The sequence below is a fragment of the Oncorhynchus mykiss genome, chromosome 11 (genome assembly GCF_057628025.1).
Source record: "Oncorhynchus mykiss isolate SJ-2025 chromosome 11, ASM5762802v1, whole genome shotgun sequence".
In the NCBI taxonomy this organism is placed as follows: domain Eukaryota; kingdom Metazoa; phylum Chordata; class Actinopteri; order Salmoniformes; family Salmonidae; genus Oncorhynchus; species Oncorhynchus mykiss.
In genome coordinates this window covers 20,347,046-20,372,589 of record NC_143032.1, presented here as the reverse complement: position 1 = coordinate 20,372,589, position 25,544 = coordinate 20,347,046, and the positions used below count along the sequence as shown (strand labels likewise).

Genomic DNA, 25,544 nt, shown 5'->3' with positions numbered 1-25,544 from the left:
TGCACTATGTGTGCTCTGCTGTATTCAACCTGTATACCTGAAAAAGTCTTGTTTTAACTATAATGTCCAGCACAGCAATTTCTATGCATGCAAGACTTCCAGAGTTCAAAACTCTGTTGAAATGTTCTGCTTTTATGTAGCCAATATATGCATTTACAGTACATATGATAATCTCTATGCAAAAAAAGAGTTTGATATTAAACGACAGAGCGGTGACATTTCAGGTTCTGCCTCATTGGCTCTTTGAGCAAACACGAATCAGAATACAACACGACTAGGGTGTAAGGCAATCTCAAGGTAAGCCCCCCCCCCCCCCCCCCCCCTTATACAACAATAAACATATTTTATGTTTCTGTGTAGGTCATCGTTTGACCATATAAGTCAATATCTCAGTAATGGTAGTTTTATGTAGTTTTGATGTTGACTTTTTTGTGAAGTTATTCTGGATTTAGTTTGTTTTGTTTGTTAGATTTTTTGATATGGTTCATTGTTGTCATCAAGATGGTTCCTCTGCTTGCGGTCATCTTGGTTTATGGTGAGTTTTTGTGTGAAATTTGGCTTCTATTTTTTTGCGTGGTTGATTTGAAGCTCATGTATGTGTCCTCTTCTTACCGAGGTCATATCATGAGCAACATTTTATTATTTATTAGCATGGACTTTTCCAGTCATCTTCTGTTGAACCTGTGGAAAATAAGGATGAATCTCACCTTTAACCTGTATTTCTTTTAGCCTCATAGCACAAACAGATCATAGCTGTATTATTTAACATACAGATATTTAATTAGCACACTTTTAATTAAGCACATTAATAGTACTACATACACCAATACTAAAGTCACAGTCCTAATTCTAAACAAGTTAGTCACCTGGAATGTTTTCAGACATTACTAAGGTTTACTGAAGTCACACTTACATGGTATTCTCCTGTTGTCTTGACTTGTTGAATGAATGAAATACTGAACATGGCTTTTCGAGCCTACTAGTCCATGAGCCAGACCCCCAAATATGTTCTGTACAGCTCACTTGGGATGATGTGTCTCATAGTGATTTTGTTGGAGTTCTCTGTCCCTAGTGTCGGAAAATGTGTGATAGAAGTGCATTAAAATCCTGAATCATGTTCAACTTTGTTTGAAAAGTGGTTCTGAAAGGTCATGAAGTTACCTTTTAAATTATATAAAATATACTGTAACCAACTTCGAATGCACCAGCTACAACTACTGTTAAGGAAATCGCAAATATTGTACCATTGACATTATAATGTTTGAAGCTTAACCATAGAATTCCATGTAATGGGGCAGTTATGTTTTTGGACTATAACATTATGGAAGAGGCTTGTAGATACAGGGCCATCACAGAATCCATGTATTAAGCCCAGAAGCCTTTTACCAATATGGCCACCAAACAACACAATTGGGTTTATTTAATCATTTTGCATGACCATACCTGTATGAAATATAATTGTAGTATACCCCAAAATATCTTAAAATGTTCATAGTGATGTTGAATACACAACAACATTTGCCAGGTGTGCCAGATACAGTACCTGTCTCTGTACCTGACTTTTTCCACATTTTGTTAAGTTACAGCCTTATTCTAAAATGTATTAAACAAATAAAATCCTCAGAAATCTACACAAAATACCCCATAATGACAAAGTGAAAACTACTTTTTATAAATGTTTGCAAAGGTATAAAAAAATACAAAACAGAAATACCTTATTTAAATAACTATTCAGATCATTTGCTATGAGACTTGTTCTTGTTTCCATTGATCATCCTGGAGATGTTTTTTACAACTTGATTGGAGTCCACCTGTGGTAAATTCTATTGATCGGACAGGATTTGGAAAAGCACACACCTGTCTATATAAGATCCCACAGTTGGCAGTGCATGTCAGAGCAAAAACCAAGCCATGAGGTCAAAGGATTGTGTTGAGGCACATATCTGGGGTTCTGGGGAAAAATGGCTGCATCATTGTAGGTCCCTAAGAACACAGTGACCTCCATCATTCTTAATTGCAATATGTTTGGAACCACCAAGACTCTTCCTAGAGCTGGCCGCCTGGGCCAAACTAGCAATCGGGGGAGGAAGGCCTTGGTCAGGGAAGTGACCAAGAACCTAATGGTCACTCTGACAGAGCTCTAGAGTTCCTCTGTGGAAATGGGAGAACCTTCTAGGACCACCATCTCTGCCGCACTCCACCAATCAGGCCTTCATGGTAGAGTGGCCAGACGGAAGCCACTCCTCAGTAAAAGGCACATGACAGCCTGCTTGGAGTTTGCCAAAAAGACTCTCAGACCGTGATGAACAATATTGTCTGGACTGATGAAACCAAGATTTAACTTTTTGGCGTGAATGCCAATTGTAACATCTGGAGTAAACCTTGCGCCATCCCTACAGTGAAGCATGGTGGTGGCAGCATCATGCTGTGGATATGTTTTTCAGCGGCAGGGACTGGGAGACTAGTCAGGATCGAGGAAAACCTGCTCCAGGGGACTCAGAACCTCAGACTGGGGGTGAAGGTTCACTTTCCAACAGGACAACGACCCTAAGCACACAGCCAAGACAATGCAAGAGTGGCTTCGGGACAAGTCTTTGAATGTCCTTGAGTGACCCAACCAGATCCCGGACTTGAACCCAATCGAACATCTCTGGAGAGACCTGAAAATAGCTGTGCAGCAACGCTCCCCATCCAACCTGACAGAGCTTGAGAGGATCTGCAGAGAAGAATGGGAGAAACTCCCCAAATACAGGTGTGCCAAGCTTGTAGCGTCATACCCAAGAAGACTCGATGCTGTAATCGCTGCCAAAGGTGCTTCAACAAAGTACTGAGTAAAGGGTCTGAATACTTACGTAACTGTGATTTTCAGTTTTTTATCTGTAATAAATTAGCAAAAATGTCTAAAAACCTATATTTGCCTTGTCATACTGGGATATTTTTTAGATTGATGAGGGAAAACAACTATTTGATCAATTTTACAGTAAGTACGTAACAAAATGTGAAAAAAAGTGAAGCAGTCTGAATATTATCCGTAGGCACTGTATAGAATTGTGATAAGAATGTGCACAAAAAAAGATTTACGAATCGCTGATTTCTGCAGATGTTATGACGAATAATTGCAATATTTAATCTTCAAACATGTCAAATGGATGTGTACATGTGATGTCATGGATGTGAGCAGATTAAAATGATATACAATGTTATCATATTAATTGTTTTCATAAAACAGAGGACGAGAAATGTACTGCATACATTACAATGTCAAATTCCATAGAAATGTCAATCTGTTTTCACCTGATGTTGAGAGCAGCAAACCATTACACGTAGTTAGTCTAAATGAACATGCATTCTTACTCTGGGGCTGTAGCAGATTGGTCTTTTACTAGAATACTACAAGTAATATAATTGACCTCAACATGCCCAACATTGGATTTTACTACATTGTAATGGAATGTACGGGGCAGGTTTATAGTCCTTATAATGAAAACAGCTACTATAACATTCTACATAATTTTAATAAGCTCACATCCATGATTATTCACATGTACATTATGTCCATGTTGAAGGATCAAATATTACAATTGTTGATGCTATTGTGTTCATAGGTCAGTGATTCTTTCTGACAGCTTTTTAGGCACATTCTTACCACAATTCTGTGAATAATCATTCCTTATCTGGCCCACCTTGCTCATTTGGTTATGTATTCTAAAACACTATGAACATTTTAAGACATTTTAGGGCATATTACAATTATACTGAACACAAATATGAACGCAAAATGTAAAGTGTTGGTCCCATGTGTCATTAGCTGAAATAAAAGATCCCAGAAATTTTCCATACACACAAAAAGCTTATTTCTCTCAAATGTTGTGCACAAATTTGTTTGCATCCCTGTTAGTGAGCATTTCTCCTTTGCCAAGATAATCCATTCAGCTGACAAGTGTGGCATATCAAGAAGCTGATTAAACAGCATGATCATTACACCGGTGCACCTTGTGCTCGGGACAATAAAAGTCCACACTAAAATGTGCAGTTTTGACACACAACAGAATTCCACAGATGTCTCAAGTTTTGAGGGAGTGTATTATTGGCATGCTGACTGCAGGAATGTCCACCAGAGCTGTTGCCAGAGAATTGATGTTTATTTCTCTACCATAAGCCACCTCCAACGTTGTTTTAGAGAATTTGGCAGTACGTCCAACCGGCCTCACAAATGCAAACCATGTGTCACCATGCCAGCCGAGGACCTCCACATCCGACTTCTTCACCTGCGGGATTGTCTGAGACCAGCCACTCGCATAGCTGATGAAACGGAGGAGTATTTCTGTCTGTAATAAAGCACGTTTTTTGGGGGAAACTATTCCTGATTAGTTGGGCCTGGCTCCCCAGTGGGTGGGCCTATGCCCTCCTAGACCCACCCATGACTGCGCCCCTGCCCAGTCATGCGAAATCCATAGATTAGGGCCTAATTAATTTATTTAAATTGACTGATTTCATTATATGAACTGTAACTCAGTAAATTAATTGAAATTGTTGCATGTTGTGTTTATATTTTTGCTCAGTATATATTTCATACAGGTATGGTCACGCAAAATTTTCCAGTAAGACCCCATTGTTTTTTTTGTCGGCCATATTGGACAAAGGCTTCTGTGGGGTTAATGAGTGAATTCTGTGATGGCCCTGTACTGTGTCTACAAATCTTTTTAAAAACCTGCTCTAGCTGGTTGTGTGCAATTTGATTCCTCTATCACCAAAGTTAGAATCCCAAAACATAGCTTCCCCATTACATTGAATTCTAAGCTTGCAACATTCTAATGTCGATGGCACAATATTGGCGATTTTGTTTAACAATAGTTGTAACTGGTGCTTTCGAAGTTTGAATGGTAATTTTATGACCTTTCAGAACATCTTGTCAAACAAAGTTTCAAATATATCATGTTTCCTCTTTAAAGCAATTCATACAGGTAATTCTAATATGTACCCTAGAGGTCAAAGGTCGAAGTTCTGTTGACCGAAACATTCAGAAAATATGTCTGATGAATAGCTGTTAATCTAAGCGATCCAATGATGTATGACTGAAGAGTATAAGTGAGCAATAACTGGTTGTATACTGACGTTCTTTGGGGTAAAATCCCTATGGGAAAAACGAATGGGACGGAGGGATGAAATAAAGAGTTTTATCACAGAGGAAGCTACCATTGATGCACTGCTATCACACATTTTCCAACTCTAGGGACATTGACCTTCAAAAAATCGCTATGAGACCCCCCTGACTCATGGACTGTACTGTTGTCTTCAATTTTAAGTTGCATTAATGTAAAATCATTTTATTTTATGTCTTTGTTGGGTAACACTTAATTTGGATGTTTCATCATAATGCCAACATAAGGTTGTCTAGATTATCATTGCATTTAATGAATGTCACCTTTAAGCCATGACTCCCTCATGTTAGTATTATGCTGGGACATTAAAATAAACTGTTACCCTAAGTTGTGTCATTCAGTGTAAGAAATGCTTAGTCCGGTGAGTGTGTATGTGTGTTTGTGTGTTTGTTTACGCTCTACGTTATGTTGCATTGTTTCCATCATATAGACTTCTTGAGAATAGTGCAATCCTGGATCAGTACGAACGGGCTTCAATGAAATATGAAAATACGGACCGGAGATTCACATCAGCATAATGGCGATGGTGATGGTGATGAAGGACTTATGGAAATAGAGAATATGAAATATGTAACAAACTGGAAGAAAGTAGCTACAGTGATAAAAACAATTGCCTGTGTATAGACTGGCTTAAAATAATTGAAACTTGAATTTAAGTAGGCTTCTAATCAGACCCACTATTGTCACTTCAGATTTTGTAATCTTATTGACTGGACATTAACAAGGTACATTATTATCAAACAAAACAATGGATGAATATCTACATTGTGAGATGCAAGTTTGTTGCTCAAAATCATCAATGGACTATTGTGATTAGAAAACCTTTCTCAGTTCAATGTTTAGAGCATGTGATTTTGTAGGATTTTTGCAGCATATTATAAATGGTATTTTGGGGTATCAATGCTTGCAATTTTTCAGTTTGAGGAAAGATGTAACATTTATCAGTAATAATTAGGCAATAAAGCCTACTCAGTAACTAACCTCAGTGTAATTACCCATCTCTGAATAAGAAAAAAACAACTTTATATGATAATTGAAAATGCTATGGTATGACTTGTGCATGCTTTTTATATCCATTAAAACATGAACAAACTAACATCTAGATTGAAAGTCATCCACTAATGCACTACATGCATCTCAGTTATAAATAAGTTCACTATAACATAAACAAAGGAAATCTATCCATAAAAGTATTATGAGTGGTATTAATTGATTGCATGCTAATTCAACTAAATTGAAAGTCAAATGTCAATACAAAACTAATCTTTAACATTTTCATTTTCAAATGTTGATTCCTCTCACAAATTAAAAAAAAAAAATCAAAGTGTAGTTGTTTATTATTTGACATAAACAATGTAAATTCAGTTGATTTGTCACATCCTCTCTTTTCGTAGCCTGTAATCTTTGTACTCAGACTTTTCTACTGGGGGTATTTGAAAAGAGGAGACTTTTTAAAGACATACATAATACTGTTCAGGACTGATTTTATGAATGCTTTGTAAGAAAAGAAACAATAAAGCTTAATAATTTTTATTTTAAGGTTTTATCTAATTATTTTGTTATGTGTTTCACCAGTCCTTATTGTTCAAATGAAATTAAATGAAATTAATTTGGTTGCAAGTAAATAAATATGAATGCAAACATACACACATGCATGCACACACACACACACACACACACACACACTCACAAACGCACCCCATTAAGGGACACCGTTTAGCCACACTAGGACTATACTAAATCAAAACATTTTGATCTCCACTCAAATGTAATGTAATTCCAGTCCACTTTCACTTGAACATAATCAGGGAGGTGTTACAGTGTCGACAATAGGATTTATGTTATTGCCTGCATGGTTTGTCTACACTACATCATTGCAACTATGCTGACGCCTTCAATATCCCAACAATAAATCAATCTTTAGTTTAATTTGATATGCTTGCTCAGTTTTCTCGTTTGCTGTTGTTTATGTTAATGTTGTTGTTGTTTTTTTTGTAATGCACTGCGTAAGTTTATGTGTTCAGTTAATGTTATTTGTTCACTTCATTTTGACACAGCTAGTGATACTGTTATTGTTACTGTAATGTGAACTTAAGAGACCATGTGAATCAATACTGACGCTGTGTAAACACACACAGAGAGAGACGGCAACAATACAGTAATGTCTTTACACATGCACAATATGAGCAACATACTTACAAATAGGCTTACTGTATGTTGTAACGTGTTAATTCTTTAGGGTCACATTTGATTTACGCAGTAATCTGTTCTAATGAAACTTCAGGATGGAGAGACATAGAGGTAATGTGATATATCAAACTGTAATAAACTGTTGTTGTAGTTATTGTGGCCTAGAGTACACTAAAAGTAATGGTGTTTCCATTTCTCTACAGATACTTCAGACCGATTCATCAGTCTTCTGCATCTTGCCAAGTTTGACATGGAACTAACATTAATCTCCCTCATGCATCTTGAGGGAACTGTTGCACTTGCGTTGAGCGGCAAGACCAATTTAGAGTGTTGTGATGAGGAAAAACAGAAGCTTTTTTTGTGTATGCGTTGGGTTTTTTGTTTGTTTGGATGACAGGTGAGATGCCCTGTTTGTGTTTCTCAAATGTCTGAGATTGTAAAGCCAACGGACACATATCCTGATACTCAGATATTGGACCGAAACTTTAAAAGAAAAATAAATACCTTTAATGTACATTGTTCATGGACTAAAAACTGAACCTGTTCTTTGAAACTTGATTAATGATTTTTTTATTTATCAAACATGTAAGGATGTCATTTTGGTGCTGAAATACCATCTGGAAATCCACAGTATGTATCGCTGTTATGTTTCCCTCCCTCCATTATGGCTCGAGTTCTTTCCCCGGATGGAGTGTCACACCCAGGAGAATGTTGTGATGTCATGAAGGGCATTAACCTTAGTGTTAATCCACTAGACATGAAAGATCTCTTTGGTGATTTCTGTGGACTGAAATGGGACATTGGGATGTAATATGTAGTTTCTATGACAAGTCACAGACCTCTTCAGAGAGTAGCCTAATGAAATTGTTTTTCCAGAGATCCCAATTTTGAGAATTTCCAGTCAGATTTCCAACTAGGATCTCAAACATTGGGAATGGTTGTACTAGTGGCTTGTCCATACACACTAGGCTACAGTAAAAAAAAATGTGTGCTCAATTACTGATCATGAATTAGGCTACTACCTAATTCCTTGATTGCCCCATTGCCTTTCCTTTGCAATATTTTATTTCCTGTCATTCAAAATACACCACGTGACCAAAAGTATGTGGACACCTGCTCATCGAACATCTCACTCCAAAATCATGGGCATTAATATGGAGCTGGTCACGCCTTTGTTGCTATAACAGCCTCCACTCTTCTGGGAAGGCTTTCCACTAGATGTTGGAACATTGCTGCGGGGACTTGCCACAAGAGCATTAGTGAAGTCCAATTCATCCCAAAGGTGTTCGATGGGGTTGAAGTCACAGCTCTGTGCTGGCCAGGGAAGTTCTTCCACACCGATCTCGACAAACGATTTCTGTATGGACCTCACTTTGTGCATGGGGGCATTGTCATGCTGAAACAGGAAAGGTCCTTCCCCAAACTGTTGCCACAAAGTTGGAAGCACAGAATCGTCTAGAATTTAATTGTACGCGGTAGCGTTAAGATTTCCCTTCCCTGGAGCTAAGGGGCCTGGCCCGAACCATGAAAAACAGCCTCAGACCATTAATCCTCCTCCACCCAACTTTACAGTTGGCATTATGCATTCGGTCAGGTAGCGTTCTCCTGGCGTCTGCCAAACACAGATTAGTCCATTGGACTGCCAGATGGTGAAGCGTTTCCACTTCCTCCAGACTCCAATGGCAGTAAGCTTTACACCACTCCAGTTGACGCTCGGCATTGCGCATGATGATCTTAGGCTTGTCTGCAGCTGCTCCTCCATGGAAACCCATTTCATGAAGCTCCCCGCGAACAGTTCTTGTGCTGACGTTGCTTCCAGAGGCAGTTTGGAACTCGGTAGTGAGTGTTGCAACCGAGGACAGATTATTTTTATGTGCTAAGCGCTTCAGCACTTGGAGATTCCGTTCTGTGAGCTTGTGTGGCCTAACACTTCACAACTGAGCCGTTGTTGCTCATAGACATCACTGTGTTCTTCAGTAAGGCCATTCTACTGCCAACGTTCTATGGAGATTGCATGGCTGTGTGCTTGATTTTATACACCTGTCAGCAACGTTTGTGACTGAAATAGCCAAATCCACTCATTTGAAGGGGTGTCCACACACTTTTGTGTATATCGTGTATGTGTATGTTTGAGACCCATCCGTTTGCTGAGATCTCTATACTTTGGTAACACGTTAAAGAAATGCTGGGCAGAATGTTTTCAATACACTGATACTAATCTGATTGAGACTTCCTGAGTTTGTATATTGGAAAGTGGTATTCATTTGTGCTTGTCCATGAACAACGTCACTTGTCAGGGTACATGTACATGTAATCTGTTTACAATAAAGCAAACTGTAATCAGTTACGTTACCAGCAAAAATATTGTAATCAGATGATGGATACTTTTGAAAAACTAGATGATTACTTCTTGGATTGCTTTGACATTTAGTTTTGTTTTATGACACCATTCTGATTTTTTTCAATGGCATTCAATTCAGCATTGAAAAAAGGTGATAGTTTAAGTTCGCTCCACCTGAGCGAGTCTGACCACAAGTCAGAGACCACTATGATGACACACCAATGCGTTTGATGGATCCTTTTTGTCTTCTTCCAATGCCTCTTAAAGGAAGAAAATCGAAAACTGAAGTTACTGATTACAATTTTGGACAGGTAAGTAGTAACTGTAACAGATTACATTTAGAAAGTAACCTGCCCAATCCTGTCCCTTGTTATAATGTTGTAGCCTAAGTGCTGTAGCTTACCCTACCAGTCTAGAATACGTGAGTATATTACCAAAGAGAATATATGTTTAAAATATACATGTTTTAAAATCTGTGATATTGCTGTGATGTCTATTTCATCAAAGACAGAATTATTTTTAATTTCATCCACTGGGACCTGCCATGGACATAACCTGCCAATGCCTCTTCCAAGAAAACTCTCTCTCCCATGATTCTTCGCGCTTGTACAGTGACGACATGTATGCGCCGGAGGTTCAACAGCAAGCTCCCTAACTCAACGCTGACAGTCTTGCAAGTACTTATTGAGGTATATATTGAATTGTGTTGCAATTAGGTCATTTATATCGTATAATGGTTCGACTTTAGTAACAGTTAATTAATGCTGGGAAATTTTGCGAAATAGGGGCAAGACAGCGTGCGTTTTTTTTGATAGCTGAAGTAGCTAGCAAGTCAACGTGAATAGAGGACAACATGGTGTATTCTTTCATACTGAAAGTTGTGCAGCGTAATTTGCGTCAATATCAAACACTGTCAACGCAATCCGTTCTGCGAATATGTAAACGCATGCAGAACAATTTGCACCTTCAGAAACCGTCTACTGCAACATCCAGATTCGTTTTCTATGGGACTGCATATCACTCACCTATTGTGAACAATCTATTTTGTACACGGAGTCGAAGCATTTCTGTCGACACAAGATTGAGAAGTAAAGGAGAAGAGAAGGATGGTGGACAGGTGTCAGTACCGAGGCAAGGACCTTCTACTGCACATAAAGGTAAGCCTGTCGAACACAATGTATTGTTATTCAATCAGAGCCCATATGGAGTTTGCCTTGTTAATCACACTTCTTGCACAATAAGAATGAAAGAGACTAAACTATTGAAAGTTTTGACATTGGCATAATGGCATCATCCTTTTCTCCAGCTATCAAATAGTTTAGAACTAGAAGGGTGTACCATAATCAGAATTCTCTCCCTCGCAACAGTAAAGGAAGCTGGCAAAGACTTTACCTACCTCATAGTTGTGCTGATTGGACTCGGAGTAACAGGTGATTTTTCACTTCCAGAATATGATATTGAAAGATCAATTGATGTAATCTGATTAAAAGACAGTGTTGCCCCAACCTGTTGACACCTCTGTGTTTTGCTCTCAGGTGGGTTGTTGTATGTGGTTTTCCAGGAGCTGTTTTCCTCCTCCAGCCCCAACAAGGTCTACAGCAAAGCCTTCAACAAAACCAGGTTACACCCAGAGGTGAGATAACAAGCACAGAAACATAACATCAACGAGACAATCTACTCTTAGTCTGCATCTCAGTTGAGTTAATATATGTATTTGCCTTTTGCCGGAATGTGTTTCGCATATGAGAGAACTGAGTTAAGACAACATTAACCATCTACGTCTCATTGGCTCGTCTCTTTCAGTGCATCTGCACTTCTCTGAAAACACAGGATTGATGAAAGCAATGTGGTGTCAGGGGTCGCGTTAACAGGATTCTGCATTTTTCACACAGAAAGGGAAAGAGAAAAACGGAGATCTAAAATCCCTCTCTTTGTAAATTGTGCTCGGCTTCAGTCAGGGTTCGCTCCAAATCATGAATGTAAAAGGACACATTTTGTGCTTCAGTTACACTATCTTTGCTCACATCATTGGATCACAAGACAGGGCTCTGACTGATGGATGTGTAGCCTACTTTTCTCCTGTACTTTCCTCTGGTGTAGTTTTTCTCTGGTATCAAAGTAAAATGCAAGATTTACTTCAAGCAAAACATTAGGAAATGTAGCTGGCTACATTCTTTCTACAATATATATTATACATATGATGGCCATGCATAATTTTTCCTAAAAAAAAAATACCTTGCTTATTCATTGTAAGCTAATTTGCTTATGTGTGGCTGCTAGCCAAATAGCGTTTCACGTCTGTCATCTGATGGGAAAAAATTCTGCCAAATGTGTTGCGTTAATGCGTTTTGTGGGAAGATTGAAGCAAAAAAAACACTGTCGACATTCAATATAAAACACAGGTGAAATGGTTTAAAACAGATTTTTGATGGTCTGCTTTTAGAAAAGATTGATTTCTGAAATCTAATTCGACCCCAGGGTGTAAAGTTGATTGTTTTCTTCCTTCCTCTTTGTAAAACCACAGGTGATTGGAGTGTTCGGGGAGCCAATCAAGTGCTTCGGTGAAACGTCCCGCCGAGGTAGAAGACAGAAAATCAGGTGAGATCAACGTTTGTTTTTACCATGATGGTCTTTCTTTATACACTGTGATAGGAATACAAGATCACTGCATTAAACAGACTGTGCGATTACTAGCATGTTTATTATGTTATTTTTTCCCCCCACAGTCATGTGGAGTACATGAAAGATGGACTGAAGCACATGAGACTGAAGTTCTACATCCAGGGAGAAGAACCAGGCCGGCAGGGAACTGTGCACACAGAATCTAAAGAGGTTAGACATATTCCCTAGCCATATTATTTTATGTGCAATTTCTGCTTGATTGACCTAAACGCTATAGCGTTTAGAGACATTATTTTATTGATATCAGAAACAAGATTCTCCATTAATTAGAGAATAAATATTGGCATAAACGGCTCTTTTTGTTGTGACATAAGGTGAACGTGTTTTAACTCTTTCAACAGAACCCTGAAACTGGAAAGTTAGAGTTCCGCTACATCTTTGTGGAAGTAGACACTTACCCCAGGAGAACCATTGTCATTGAGGATAACAGATAAGCTGGGGACTGATTCTCAGACCCGGTCTGAAGAGGTGCTGCAGCTGTCTAGCATCACTCAGATTATGTAGGCAATGCATCACTTTGTTGATGAACTTGTTTGTTTCAAAAAGTTTTTTAACAAATGCCAATAAAGTTTTATAGAGTCCGTCGGTGGTTAAACCCAATAATAATTATTGATGGAAAAAGTTCCTATATCTTGTTGTTTAGTATGAGTTTCAGATTTGTTGGGTGATTTAGAAAATGTACTGCCATTGCTGACTTTTCTGAGGACAATTTCCTTATTTTTGAGAACTGAGTTAGTGAGGGTGAAGTATGATCTCTTTTTGACGTGGCTGTTCCCTTCGGAATGCCAATAACTGGTGTTTTAAATTAGCAATGATTTGAAGCTATCCGTTTTAATGCTCCATAGGATAAATGGCTTCTAAAGAATGGTTTACTTTTGTTGTCAAATCACAGAAATGTAATGCTTTTAAAGAAAAGCATCTGATGCAGAGATGTTATTTGTCTATTGACAGTGAAAATGTTCAATGTCTTTGTTCCTGAATCTACTACACTGATTAGAGATATGGAAAACAGTTAAAGATTTTGAATTAACTAAGACTCCTGTATTTTTAGAGCAAATCAATAGAATTGTTTTATGAGTATGTGGAAATACAAAAAAAGTGTGACTTGGTTAAACCCCCAATAATAAAGGATTCACTGGCCATGCGAAGTTAGACATATTCTGTCACACTGCAAATGTTCTATCCCACCCTGAACTTATTGGAAATACATTTTAGAAAAAGTCTGTTGGTACTTATGGAACACAGGAGGTTGGTGGCACCTAAATATGGGAGAAAGGGCTCATGGTAATGGCAGGAGCGGAATAGGTGGAATGGAATCAAACACATGGTTTTCATGTTTGATTACATTTGCTCCGTTCCAGACATAATGAGCCTTTCTCCCCTCGGCATCCTCCATTGTTATGGACAGTATTGTTTTTATTTCATTATGGCAATATTTGATAGGATATTATAGCATACCCAATATTACGTATGCAAATGTTTACTCGGACCTGATGAAATTAGTGTAAACATCATCCTATGACTGACGGAGTACAGTGCCTTCGGAAAGTATTCAGACCCCTTGACTTTTTCCTCATTTTGTTACGTTCCAGCCTTATTCTAAAATGTATCAAATAAAAATAATTCCTCAGCAATCTACACAAAGTACCCCCTGATGAAGAAAAAGTTTATTTTTCAATTTTTGCAAATGTGTTAAAAGTAAAAAAACATCTACCTTATTTACAAAAATATTCAGACCATTGGCTATGTGACTTGAAATTGAAGAAAAAAAGAAAAGGTTCCTGGCGTATCCTCTAAGGGTTCTTCAAAGAACCCCTTTTAATGGATCCTCAGAACCTTTTGGGGTAAATTTAGTAGGGTTTAGTAGGGTTATTGCACAACAATAACACCATATTTTATTTGTCCGTGTTTATTATGATATTAGTGGCAAAGCAGAATAAAATCATCCAAACTCCCAGCAGAGCCCAAAGTCCAATGGGTATATTAATGTTCTCCGTATCCATAGCCAGAATGATTTTGCAGTGCATAGTGAACAGGTGTAGGGAACAGGTGTAGGGAGGGTGAAGTCTGTGAGTCCAAATTTGTTAAATTATACACATTAACAAAAAATGCACACAACAGTATTCATACCTTGGTTTTTGAGGTAAATGTGAACGAAAAACACTTTTGATAATGGTTTTCATACACATTTAGTACCTAGTCCACCCAGTATATAGCCTCGCTTGTTATTTTACTGCTGCTGTTTATTTGTTACTTTTATTTTCTATTTTCATTATTTTACTTAACACTTATTTTTATTTTTTTCTTAACTTCTTAAAGCATTGTTGGCTAGGGGGTGGTTTTTTCACGTCCGGATGAAAAGCGTGCCCAAAGTAAACTGCCTGCTACTCAGGCCCAGAAGCTAAGCTATGCATATTATTAGTAGATTTGGATAGAGAACACTCTGACGTTTCTAAAACTGTTTGAATAATGTCTATGAGTATAACAGAACTTATTTGGCAGGCAAAACCCAGAGGACAAACCACCCAGGAAAAAAAAATGTTTTGAGGTCACTCTTTTCAATGGGTTTTCTATGTGGATCTATATTTCTAAGGCACTTGCTTGCAGTTCCTATTGCTTCCACTAGATGTCAACAGTCTTTAGAAATTGGTTGATATTTTTCCTTTGAAAAATGAAGAAGTAGGGCTGTTCAGAACGAGGGTCGCGCGACCTGAAAGCTCGCTCCACTTTGTTTTTATCTGCTATTGAACGCAGTTTATCCCGTCTTAAATTGTATTGATTATTTACGTTAAAAACTACCTAAAGTTGTATTGAAAGTTGTTTGAAATGTTTGACAAAGATTACAGGTCATTTATTAGATATTTTGTAGTCATGTTGCGCGAGTTGAAACCGGTGTTTTTCTGGATCAAATGCGCCAAATAAATGGACATTTTAGAGCTATAATGACAGAATTAATCGAACAAAAGGACCATTTGTGATGTTTATGGGACATATTGGAGTGCCAACAGAAGAAGCTCGTCAAAGGTAAGGCATGAATTATATCGTTATTTCTGAGTTGTGTGTCGCGCCTGGCGGGATGAAATATGATTGTCTGTGTTTGTTTGATGGGGTGCTGTCCTCAGATAATAGCATGGTTTTCTTTCGCCGTAAAGCCTTTTTGAAATCTGACACGGTGGCTGGATGGTGTGCACGGTGTATTGCACTTGTGATTGTATGAAAGTTAAATATTTATAATAATTTAATTTGAATTTGGCGCTCTGCCATTTCACAGGATGTTGCCAAATTGATCCCGTTAATGGGATTTGATCCCTAAGAAGTTTTAAGGGCTTGTATGTAAGCATATCACTGTAAGGTCTGTTGTATTCGGCGCATGTGACAAATACAATTTGAGCTGTGAGGTGTTTATTTATTTTTATCTTTTATCTTTGTTCCTATGCACACTGGCAGATCTAGTTTGACTTGGTGATGACTTGAAGTGGACCTTCTGTATTCTCCCTCTCCCCTTCATCATAGGATTTGTAATGGCACACAGGATGTCTTCTTCAGAAAGGGTTTGTTTTGCAGGGGGCACTGAAGTCCTATAACAAATGATGGCACTCTTTACAAAGTAATATAAACAAAAATTAACAAGAGAACGAATTGTCAAAACAACTGCCAAAGTGAATCATTTTTCTAAAACATTCATTGCTTTAAAATCAACTCTCTTGTTCATGGAATAAATATTGCTACAAAAATGACTAAATAAACAACCATTCTGAAAATGTTATTTTTCATTCATTGGCCACAGTCTGTCTTAAATCTTTTTACATTTATATTAATATTTTTTAAATGAACTATTTTAATTGTTTTACTTGTCTTTTATTTATGCCTGATTTGACTCCCTTCTGTCTCTCTCCTCCTCATAGCCATGGAGGTGTAGAATGTATCTAATGTCACAGGTATGTCCCAAGTAAACTGCATGTCATGAGAAGGGCATTGAATAATATCTGATAAATGTTGATGAATATCCCTCCAACTCTTCGTCCAATGACTAGATGGAAACTAACTGGTTGGATCTGGTACATTTACAGAAATGTTGATTGATGTGCTTTGGCCCAGTAAATAAATACATGACAAGACCCCCTCCCTTCTTTCCATTCTCCTATTCATAGAACTCCAGCTCATCGATGGGTATCCAGATAAGTAGTTTCAAGCAAATATCTGTGAGTTTTAACCGTACCTCCGTAGCTCAGAGTTGTGCCTCTTCTTCATTCCTGGTTTGAATTATATGGTTTGTTTTATATGGTGAAGCTGTCTTTTTCCAGATTCCAATTGATGCCTAAGCTTTACTGAAGAGGTATTAGAGCTACCCCTAAATCTTTAAGGCGATCCTCTGGAAGAAATGCTTCCATGACTTTGCTGCTGTTGGAGGCTATCTTGTGAAGCCTCGCGCTTGACTCAGCTGACATTTATTTTGTTCTTTTCAAGAGGTCAACTGCTTCCTCGTCTTATGACAAACTGTTTTGCATCTGTGCCGTGCTCTTCTTCACCCTTCTGGGCTGCCCACCTCAGGCCGTAGACGGTTTGTTTGTTTTTCATTTTCTTCTGTCAGTGGTTACTGTATGTGCTCTCTCTTTCTCTCTCATTGGGGTTATGTGCAGGTGAGTTCTAACCCTGCCCCCGAACACACTAACACACATTAAGGGTTCCAATTATGGCAATGAACTCAAGGATACCATTTGTATGTCTCTGTATCCAGTATGAAGGAAGTTAGAGGTAGTTTTGTGATTCAATGCTAATTAGCATTAGCGCAATGTCTGGAAGTATATGGTATCTACTAGCATGTTAGCAGTTACCATATACATTGAGTATACAAAACATTAGGAACACCTTCCTAATATTTCGCCCTCAGAACAGCCTAAATCCATCGAGGCATAGACTCTACAAGGTGTCGAAAGCGTTCCACGGGGATGCTGTCCCATGACTACAATGCTTCCCATGGTTGTGTCAAGTTGCCTGGATGTCCTTTGGGTGGTGGACCGTTCTTGATATACATGGGAAACTGTTGAGTGTGGAAAAAAGGTTTTTGACACAAACCACGGAGCCTGGCACCTACTACCAAACCCCATTCAAAAGCACTTAAATATTTTGTCTTGCCCATTCAACTTCTGAATGGCACGCATACACAAGCCATGTCTCCATTGTCTCGGGGCTTAAAGATCCTAGAAAATCTATGCACCCTCAATCATGAGAAAGGAGAATAGGTCACAGCCTATAGGTGAGCAGAAGTGTAGACGCTAAATGGTTTCCATTGGAAATTATACTATATATCATTGTGATACTGTATGTATTTCAGTCTTGCTTTGCTACACTCCATAGTCTTGTCTTCACTGTGCCAGGAAGACTGGAGATCAAGGTTCAGTTGTATTAGAGCAGTTTAAAGGGCATCAATGTCCACCAATTCAAACATGATTATGTCAGTGGATGTTAAATGTTAACTTGCCTGGTTGTGTCAGTCTTTCCGTCAGACTAACCTAACTGTGGATTGCACGACACAAGCATTTTTCAGCTCATCAAAGAACTGGCCAAGGAGGTGAAGGATATCAGTAAGGTATGACATCATTCACAATCACACATAAACACACACTGTCCCAGTCATTCATTACATCAAAAAATACTAAGTCAAGAAGCTGTTCATCGACAAACTTTGACATATTAAAAAAATACAAACCTTCACATCAAGACTGTTACCACAGGTGATATGAACAGATATGGCCATGGCTGTCCTTCCTTCCTTGCAGCATGCTCAGAAGAGAGTGGTGATAGAGGTAACTGCATCACTTAGCTTCGATAGCAGCAGGAGTCTCATTCTGGAGTGGTCCAAGGAGCTAAACCAACTAACCCGGGTGAGAAGGCTAACTGGGCAGTTACAACAGAAGGAAATAATTGAATAAACCTTAGTGGCCATGCACCTGTGTTTATGTATTTACATCATGATTGCTGAGAAAGTCCCTGTAGTATAAGGTTTGTGTCATGGGTCAGGTGGTCAAACATTTTACATGGTCCTACTCATTCAACAGAAAGGAGCACACCACTCCGAGGCTGCAAAATATTTGGAATTCAGATCAGCCAAAAACTATGTGTTTTTTTGGTTAAATGACCCTCTAAATAAACTAGCAGAGTACACATTCAAATTAATTCTGGGTTCCAAACTTGAAATACAAGCCAAAATTCAAGGTAGACAATTAGCAAATATGGATAACTGAACAAGCAGATCTTTACCATCAAACTTTAACATAACAGATGCAATCATATTTCATGACGCACGTGGATTGTTACCAGTGATTAAATGAACAGATTATGACAATGGCTTTTCTACCTTGCTTGTAGCAAGCCCGGAAAAGAAAATTGGAAAAAGCTGTCACTCCACCACCTATCAGCCTAGAGAGCAGCAGGAGTCTCATCCTAAATTTATCCAAGGAGTTGAACCAACTTGAACCAGTATGCAGGCTTAAACATACCTTACTGCCAAAGGAGATCATTCATTGTCTTTGACTCCCAGTTCATGTAGTATTTACTCAATTGCTGTTATAGATCTGGGTCTGCTTTACATCTGGACCTCATATCTCATTTAATATAACTGCCAAAATAAAGGAAACACTTGAGTAAATGATGGATACAAATTACAGTGCATTTGGAAAGTATTCAGACCCCTTGCCTTTTCCCACATTTTGTTACGTTACAGCCTTATTCTAAAATGAATTCAATTGTTTGTTTTTTGTCATCAATCTACACACAATACTCCATAATGACGAAGCAAAACAGGTTTAAAAAACTGAAATATCACATTCACAAAATGTTCAGACCCTTTACTCAGTACTTTGTTGAAGCACCTTTGGCAGCGATTACAGCCTTGAGTGTTCTTGGCTATGACGCTACAAGCTTGGCACACCTGTATTTAGGGAGTTGCTCCCATTTTTCTCTGCAGATCCTCTCAAGCTCTGTCAGGGTGGATGGGGAGCTTTGCTGCACAGCTATTTTCAGGTCTCTCCAGAGATGTTCGATCAGGCTCTGGCTGGGCCACTCAAGGACATTCAAAGACTTGTCACAAAGTCACTCCTGTGTTGCCGTGGATGTGTGCTATGGGTCGTTGTCCTGTTGGAAGATGAACCTTCACCCCAGTCTGATGTACTGAATGTTCTGGAGCAGGTTTTCATCAAGGATCTCTCTGTACTTTGCTCCATTCATCTTTGCCTCGATCCTGACTAGGCTCCCAGTCTCTGCCCCTGAAAAACATACCCACAGCATGATGCTGCCATCACAATGTTTCACCGTAGTGATGGTGCCAGGTTTCCTCCAGATGTAATGCTTGGCATTCAAGCCAAAGAGTTCAATATTGGTTTCATCAGAATCTTGTTTCTCATGGTCTGAGAGCCCTTTGGGTTCCTTTTGGCAAACTCTAAGCAGGCTGTCATGAGGAGTGGCTTCCGTCTGGCTACTCTATCATAAAGGCCTGATTGGTGGAGTGCTGCAGAGATGGTTGTGCTGCTGTGCGGTTTGTTGCAAACGTTTCTTTGCTACCTGCCAACTTTACAGTTTTTACCTTTTTAAATTACCGTTTTATGTTTTTTATTCAACTTTTTCCCCCCGGACGCTTTATCTGGACATGGTTCTACACGACCTCCACCAGCCGAAGCTAAGTAGTAACATTAACATCATCCCTTCTAATTGCAATCACTGTACTCGTAATATACAGGAGAACGAGGATAGCTGTGCTGCAAGCCCAGCTTCAGACGCAATCGTTAGGCAAGGGTAATTTTAAGTGTAGGAAGGGATGAAACAGCGTCTGTACCACCAATAAGTACAGATACTAGTATAAATCCCCTCGCACAGTCCCCGCAGTCGGACAATTTTCTCATGGCTTCTGGAAGGAAATGCTGTAGGAATGCTCAACCGGTGTCGCTCATTCAGCTGACAGAAACTTTCAACCGGTTTTCCCCATTAAGCAACGAGTCAGTCAGTCTTCTCTGGTCTGTCCTCCACCCGTTATGGGGTCTGAGACGCCGAAGCCTCCCACCATTAGCTCTGACAAATTGAACAACCTAGTCACTACCGACATTGAGGCTAGTCTGAAGATGGTGCTGGCTAAAGCTAAAACTGGCGAGTGTAGCGAGTATAGGGATATTGTTATCCACATCGGCACCAACGATGTTAGGATGAAACAGTCAGAGGTCACAAAGCGCAACATAGCTTCAGCGGGTAAATCAGCTAGAAAGATGTCGGCATCGAGTAATTATCTGGCCCCCTCCCAGTTAGGGGGAGTGATGAGCTCTACAGCAGAGTCTCACGACTCAATCGCTGGTTGAAACTGTTTTAGTTTTTTTTTCTTAAAAAAAAAACAATCTGCCCTTTTTCTCCCCAATTTTGTGGTATCCAATTGATTTAGTAGCTATTATCTTGTCTCATCGCTACAACTCCCGTACGGGTTCGGGGGAGACGAAGGTTGAAAGTCATGCGTCCGATACACAACCCAACCAAGCCGCACTGCTTCTTAACACAGTGCGCATCCAACCCGGAAGCCAGCCGCACCAATGTGTCAGAGGAAACACAGTGCATCTGTGGATCGGACCAAAGCGCACCGTGGTAAGTATTCATGATTTTTATTATCACTGAACACAAGAACAAAATAACAAAGTGAGAAACGAAACAGTCCTGTCAGGTGCAGAACACTAAACAGAAAACAATTACCCACAAAACACAGGTGGGAAAATGCTACCTAAGTATGGCTCCCAGTCACAGACAACGATAGACAGCTGTCCCTGATTGACAGCCATACCCGGCCAAAACAAAGAAATTCCAAAACATAGAAAAATGAACATAGAATGCCCACCCAAATCACACCCTGACCAAACCAAAATAGAGATGTTCCTGGATTCATCCAATGACATTGAGGAATGTACCACTTCAGTCACCGGCTTCATCAATAAGTGCATTTACGGCGTCGTCCCCACAGTGACCGTACGTACATATCCCAACCAGAAGTCATGGATTACAGGCAACATCCGCACCGAGCTAAAGGCTAGAGCTGTCGCTATCAAGGAGTGGGACACCAATCTGGACGCTTATAAGAAATACAGCTATGCCTTCAGACAAACCATCAATTCAGGACTGAGATTGAATCCTACTGCACCGGCTCTGACTCTCGTCGGATGTGGCAGGGCTTGCAGACTATTACGGACAACAAACCCATTACGGACTACAAACCCAGCCGCGAGCTGCCCAGTGAAGCGAGCCTACCAGACGGGCTAAATGCCTTTAATGCCTCTTCGATAATCACTCTCCCTCGCTTGGGCAAGGGACATTTAATGTACACTCGGATGTGACGATGTAAAATGTAATTCAAGGGCTGAGGCTTTAGGGCCGAGGGCTGTCTACTTTGAATTTGGACTGCAGCCTAGGTAGGAGGAAGTCAAACAAATGGGTGCTTAATGCCGCGTTCAAAACAACTGCAAACTCTGAAAAATACCAGGTAAAATCATGACGCCAGGGATCTTAAGGTCGGAAATTCGGAGCTACTGAGTTCCCGAGTCGGAATTTCCATTGGAATTTTGGAGTTCTGAGTTCCCACTTGGTTTGAACGTAGCAAAAGAAAGTGCATTAGTGTCATGGCAGCAACATTCACTTCCGGTTTCCCGATTTTCCCTACATAATTCAAGTCTGCGGTAAAATGCTATGTATGTGAAATCTAGAATTTGTGCATAGTGCATAATGTTAAAATAATGTTACAAAATTATAACTAAATCTGGTAAAATAACTAGTACTTTATATAAGATACATAATATTATAAGGTGGAGCACATTGAGAAATGGTTGGAGCTTAAGTAAATGAATGTAAAGATCATAATATTCCATAGACCCTATTAATCTAGTCTATGTATGGTGTTATTTCTTGAATGACTGTCATCTAAATACCCAGTAGCCCTTTCTACTCCACCCATCCCTTTAGTCCCAATGCAATACACTGTACATTACATTAGCTAAATTACATATTAGCTTATAGGGGAACAATGTCATTTCATGGGGCTTTGAATAATACTGAGTGTTGCTGGCTTTTTACTGTGGTCAAATGGCTTAAAATCGGGTGCCTGGACACTATACGGTACCAATCTAGAGCTGTACATGAAAATAATTTTTTGTGCAGATGTAAAAGTGGGGTGGGGAGTACAGGATCTGTAGAATCTATATGTGGTGTCATTTCATGGGGGTCTGATTAATACGGAGTGTTGCTGACCTTTTACTCCCATTAGCCCATTACATTGGCCACAGCACATATCACATTGGCTTATAGAGAAAAAACTATTATATATTATGTTGTAAAAGTGGGTTGTGGAGTACTCAGAAGGGTCTGTAGAATGTATATATCAGTGGAGGCTGCTGAGAGGAGGATTGCTCATAATAATGGCTGGAACGTCGCCAATGGAATGGTATCAAACACATGGAAACCATATGTTAGATGTTGTTGATAACTTTCCACTTATTCCCCTCCAGCCGTGCCCGTCATTCCCAATTAAGGTGCCACCAACCTCCTGTGGTATACATGGTATCATTTCATGGGGCTCTGAATAATATGGAGTGTTGCTGGTCAAACATTTTTTTTGTTGCTTTATAAACCAATATGTATTCCATATACAGTTGAGGCCAATGGAATAGGTGGAGTAAAAGGCCAGCAACACTCGGTATTATTCAGAGCCCAATATAATGACACCATATACATTGCACAGACCCCACTAAGTATTCCCTACAATACTTTTACTGCGGCACCTAGAATAGTTTTTGCTCTATAAGTCAATATGTATTCCATATACAGTGATTAGCATTGTGGGCATTTATTTTTTACCTCGGGAATATGTTTTAAAAACCCACATTTAATGAAAATGTCATTTAAATATGAGCAAATAGGAATCATTGTTATTATTTAGAGAATAACTTTTCATATATCATGAATAAATACAGGTTATTTATTGACACGTTTCTACTTCTCCAGTTTCAACTGTTCTGCCTTATTGTTATTCGACCATGCTGGTCATTTATGAACATTTGAACATCTTGGCCATGTTCTGTTATAATCTCCACCCGGCACAGCCAGAAGAGGACTGGCCACCCCACATAGCCTGGTTCCTCTCTAGGTTTCTTCCTAGGTTTTGGCCTTTCTAGGGAGTTTTTCCTAGCCACCGTGCTTCTACACCTGCATTGCTTGCTGTTTGGGGTTTTAGGCTGGTTTTCTGTACAGCACTTTGAGATATCAGCTGATGTACGAAGGGCTATATAAATACATTTGATTTGATTACTATTATGCTGGGGACTTTTATTTTGAAAAGTTTCAAAATTCCGTGACCCGGACATACTTTTTTTATGATAGGTGGAGGGGAGTCATCACTAGGGTCCCAATATCTTTTTCTATAGATTATATTAAATCAAATGTGAGGCAGAGTGATTGAGGGCAAAAGGTTGATCAGTAGGAAAGAGTCAAAGAAGTGAAAGCTTATCAGTGCTGTTGAGGTTTGAGAAGGTTTCTCCTGGAAAAGTAGATTTGATTCCTTAGTTTCAATGTCAGAGGATTTGGCCCATCTCCATTGCAGTGTTTAAAATGCCAAAGATGGGACATGTAGCTGTTCAGTGTAAAGGAAAGAAAAGATGTGCCAAGTGTAGAGGGGAACATGATTGGAGTGAATGTGGGAGCAATGTGAAGGTTTAGTGGTGTAATTGTGGGAGGGAACATAGTGCAGCATTTGGTGGATGCCAGGTGTAGAGAGAGGCTCAGAGATATAAAAGCAGTCATGATGTAGCATATGCAGAGGCTGTAAGACTGATTGGTGGAACTACAATGTGGACTGATGGAGCTCCCATGGCTGCTACTGTAGTAAGTGGACCTACTGACGGGTTGGTGCTTCTGCTGGTCCTGGCATGGTTTCCAGACCTGTTCAGAAATCTTGCACTCATGAACGTGCTGTGTCAAAGGACACTTTGATAGTGAATAAAGTTAACTTCATAGCTTTCACTGGGAAGGTTATCAACACGACTCGGGAGGGGGAGGATGTGGTAGAAGTTAGTAGGGATGTATTTGTTTTTTTAATTAGATTTTCTTAGTAGTACAGAATTTGGCAGACCATGATTGATTGCACACTAAACAACAGTTGTTTAAGGACTGCCATGATATCATAGAAGAAGAATCGAAGAACTGATAGAAAGGGCTTTACGTTGCACTCATAAAATGGCAGAAGTGGATGGTATGTTTGCATCAGATGGCATGTCGAGTCAAGATGAGTGTGAGAAGAATTGGATTACAGTGGTAAATCCAAAAGGAAATAGGAGAAGTAAAGTGGAAGTGTAATCTACTAATTCCATGCGTAGTTCTGATTAGTTTTTGGTTGGAGTAAGGGTTTTGGATCGAGGTTGTGGGAGATCCGGTTGAAGTCGCTATTCAAATTGTGGATGCGTTGGATGAGGTGGCGTCGATGAGAGTAACAAGAAGTGGGCTTATTTAGTGTTTTTGTATATATTTTTTTTATTTAACTTTTATTTAACCAGGAAGGGCTCATTGAGATTCAAATCTATTTTTCAAGAGCGCCCTGGCCAAGATAGGCAGCACCAAGTCATTACAAAACAATTACAGACAGACAACATGAAAAACTACAAGTAATCTAGCAAAAACCATTGAATTAACAAGAGTACAAAACAGCAAATTAAAAACATTGACAGGTCAGGGAATCAGCCTCAAAATCCTTCATCAGTGATTTAAAAACACCAATCGGGACAAGTTCTTCCAGAACTATATCTATGGAACAGAAAGTGCGTGCTCTGCGACTCAAGAAGATAGCGGATTGGAATGTGTCGTGTGGATCTAGTGGTTAGAGCATTGGACTAGTAACCTAAAGGTTGCAAGTTCAAATCCCCAAGCTGACAAGGTACAATCCTAGGCCGTCATTGAAAATAAGAATTTGTTCTTAACTGACTTGCCTAGTTAAATAAAGGTAAAATAAATCAAATAAAAAAATCTTCAAAGCGGGGCGCTTATCATGGTGTTATCTCTGAGGTGGCGCTAGAAGTAAAAGCAAAGAGTTTATGTGAAGAATTCAAATCAAATTTTATTTATCACATGCGCCGAATACAACAAGTAGGTCTTACTGTGAA

At 39.2% G+C, this 25,544-nt stretch overlaps 2 protein-coding genes and 1 long non-coding RNA gene across 7 annotated transcripts in view; 2 read left to right on the top strand and 1 right to left on the bottom strand.

Annotated features, from left to right (window-relative positions):
• The window catches only part of neto1l (neuropilin (NRP) and tolloid (TLL)-like 1, like), a 189,060-nt gene extending 179,346 nt beyond the window's left edge, over positions 1-9,714 (top strand). For 2 of the 4 annotated variants that reach the window (XM_036935145.2, XM_090189712.1), the window contains 2 exons: positions 225-297; positions 5,593-6,698. In XM_036935145.2, coding sequence (XP_036791040.2) covers positions 225-285 — 61 coding nt within the window. In that variant the 3' untranslated portion in view covers positions 286-297; positions 5,593-6,698. Of the gene's footprint in view, positions 1-224; positions 298-5,592; positions 6,699-7,555 lie in introns of those variants that run through there. The other 2 variants (XM_036935146.2, XM_090189713.1) reach the window with 2 other exon arrangements.
• Positions 1-25,544, bottom strand: part of LOC149979522 (uncharacterized) — a 375,171-nt gene that overhangs the window by 112,093 nt on the left and 237,534 nt on the right. The window lies entirely within an intron of this gene.
• timm21 (translocase of inner mitochondrial membrane 21) lies at positions 9,708-13,515 on the top strand. The gene is made up of 6 exons (XM_021620460.3): positions 9,708-10,850; positions 11,061-11,123; positions 11,229-11,326; positions 12,218-12,291; positions 12,420-12,525; positions 12,717-13,515. Exons 1-6 carry the CDS (start codon positions 10,547-10,549, stop codon positions 12,807-12,809), a joined length of 738 nt encoding a protein of 245 aa, XP_021476135.1. The 5' UTR covers positions 9,708-10,546; the 3' UTR covers positions 12,810-13,515.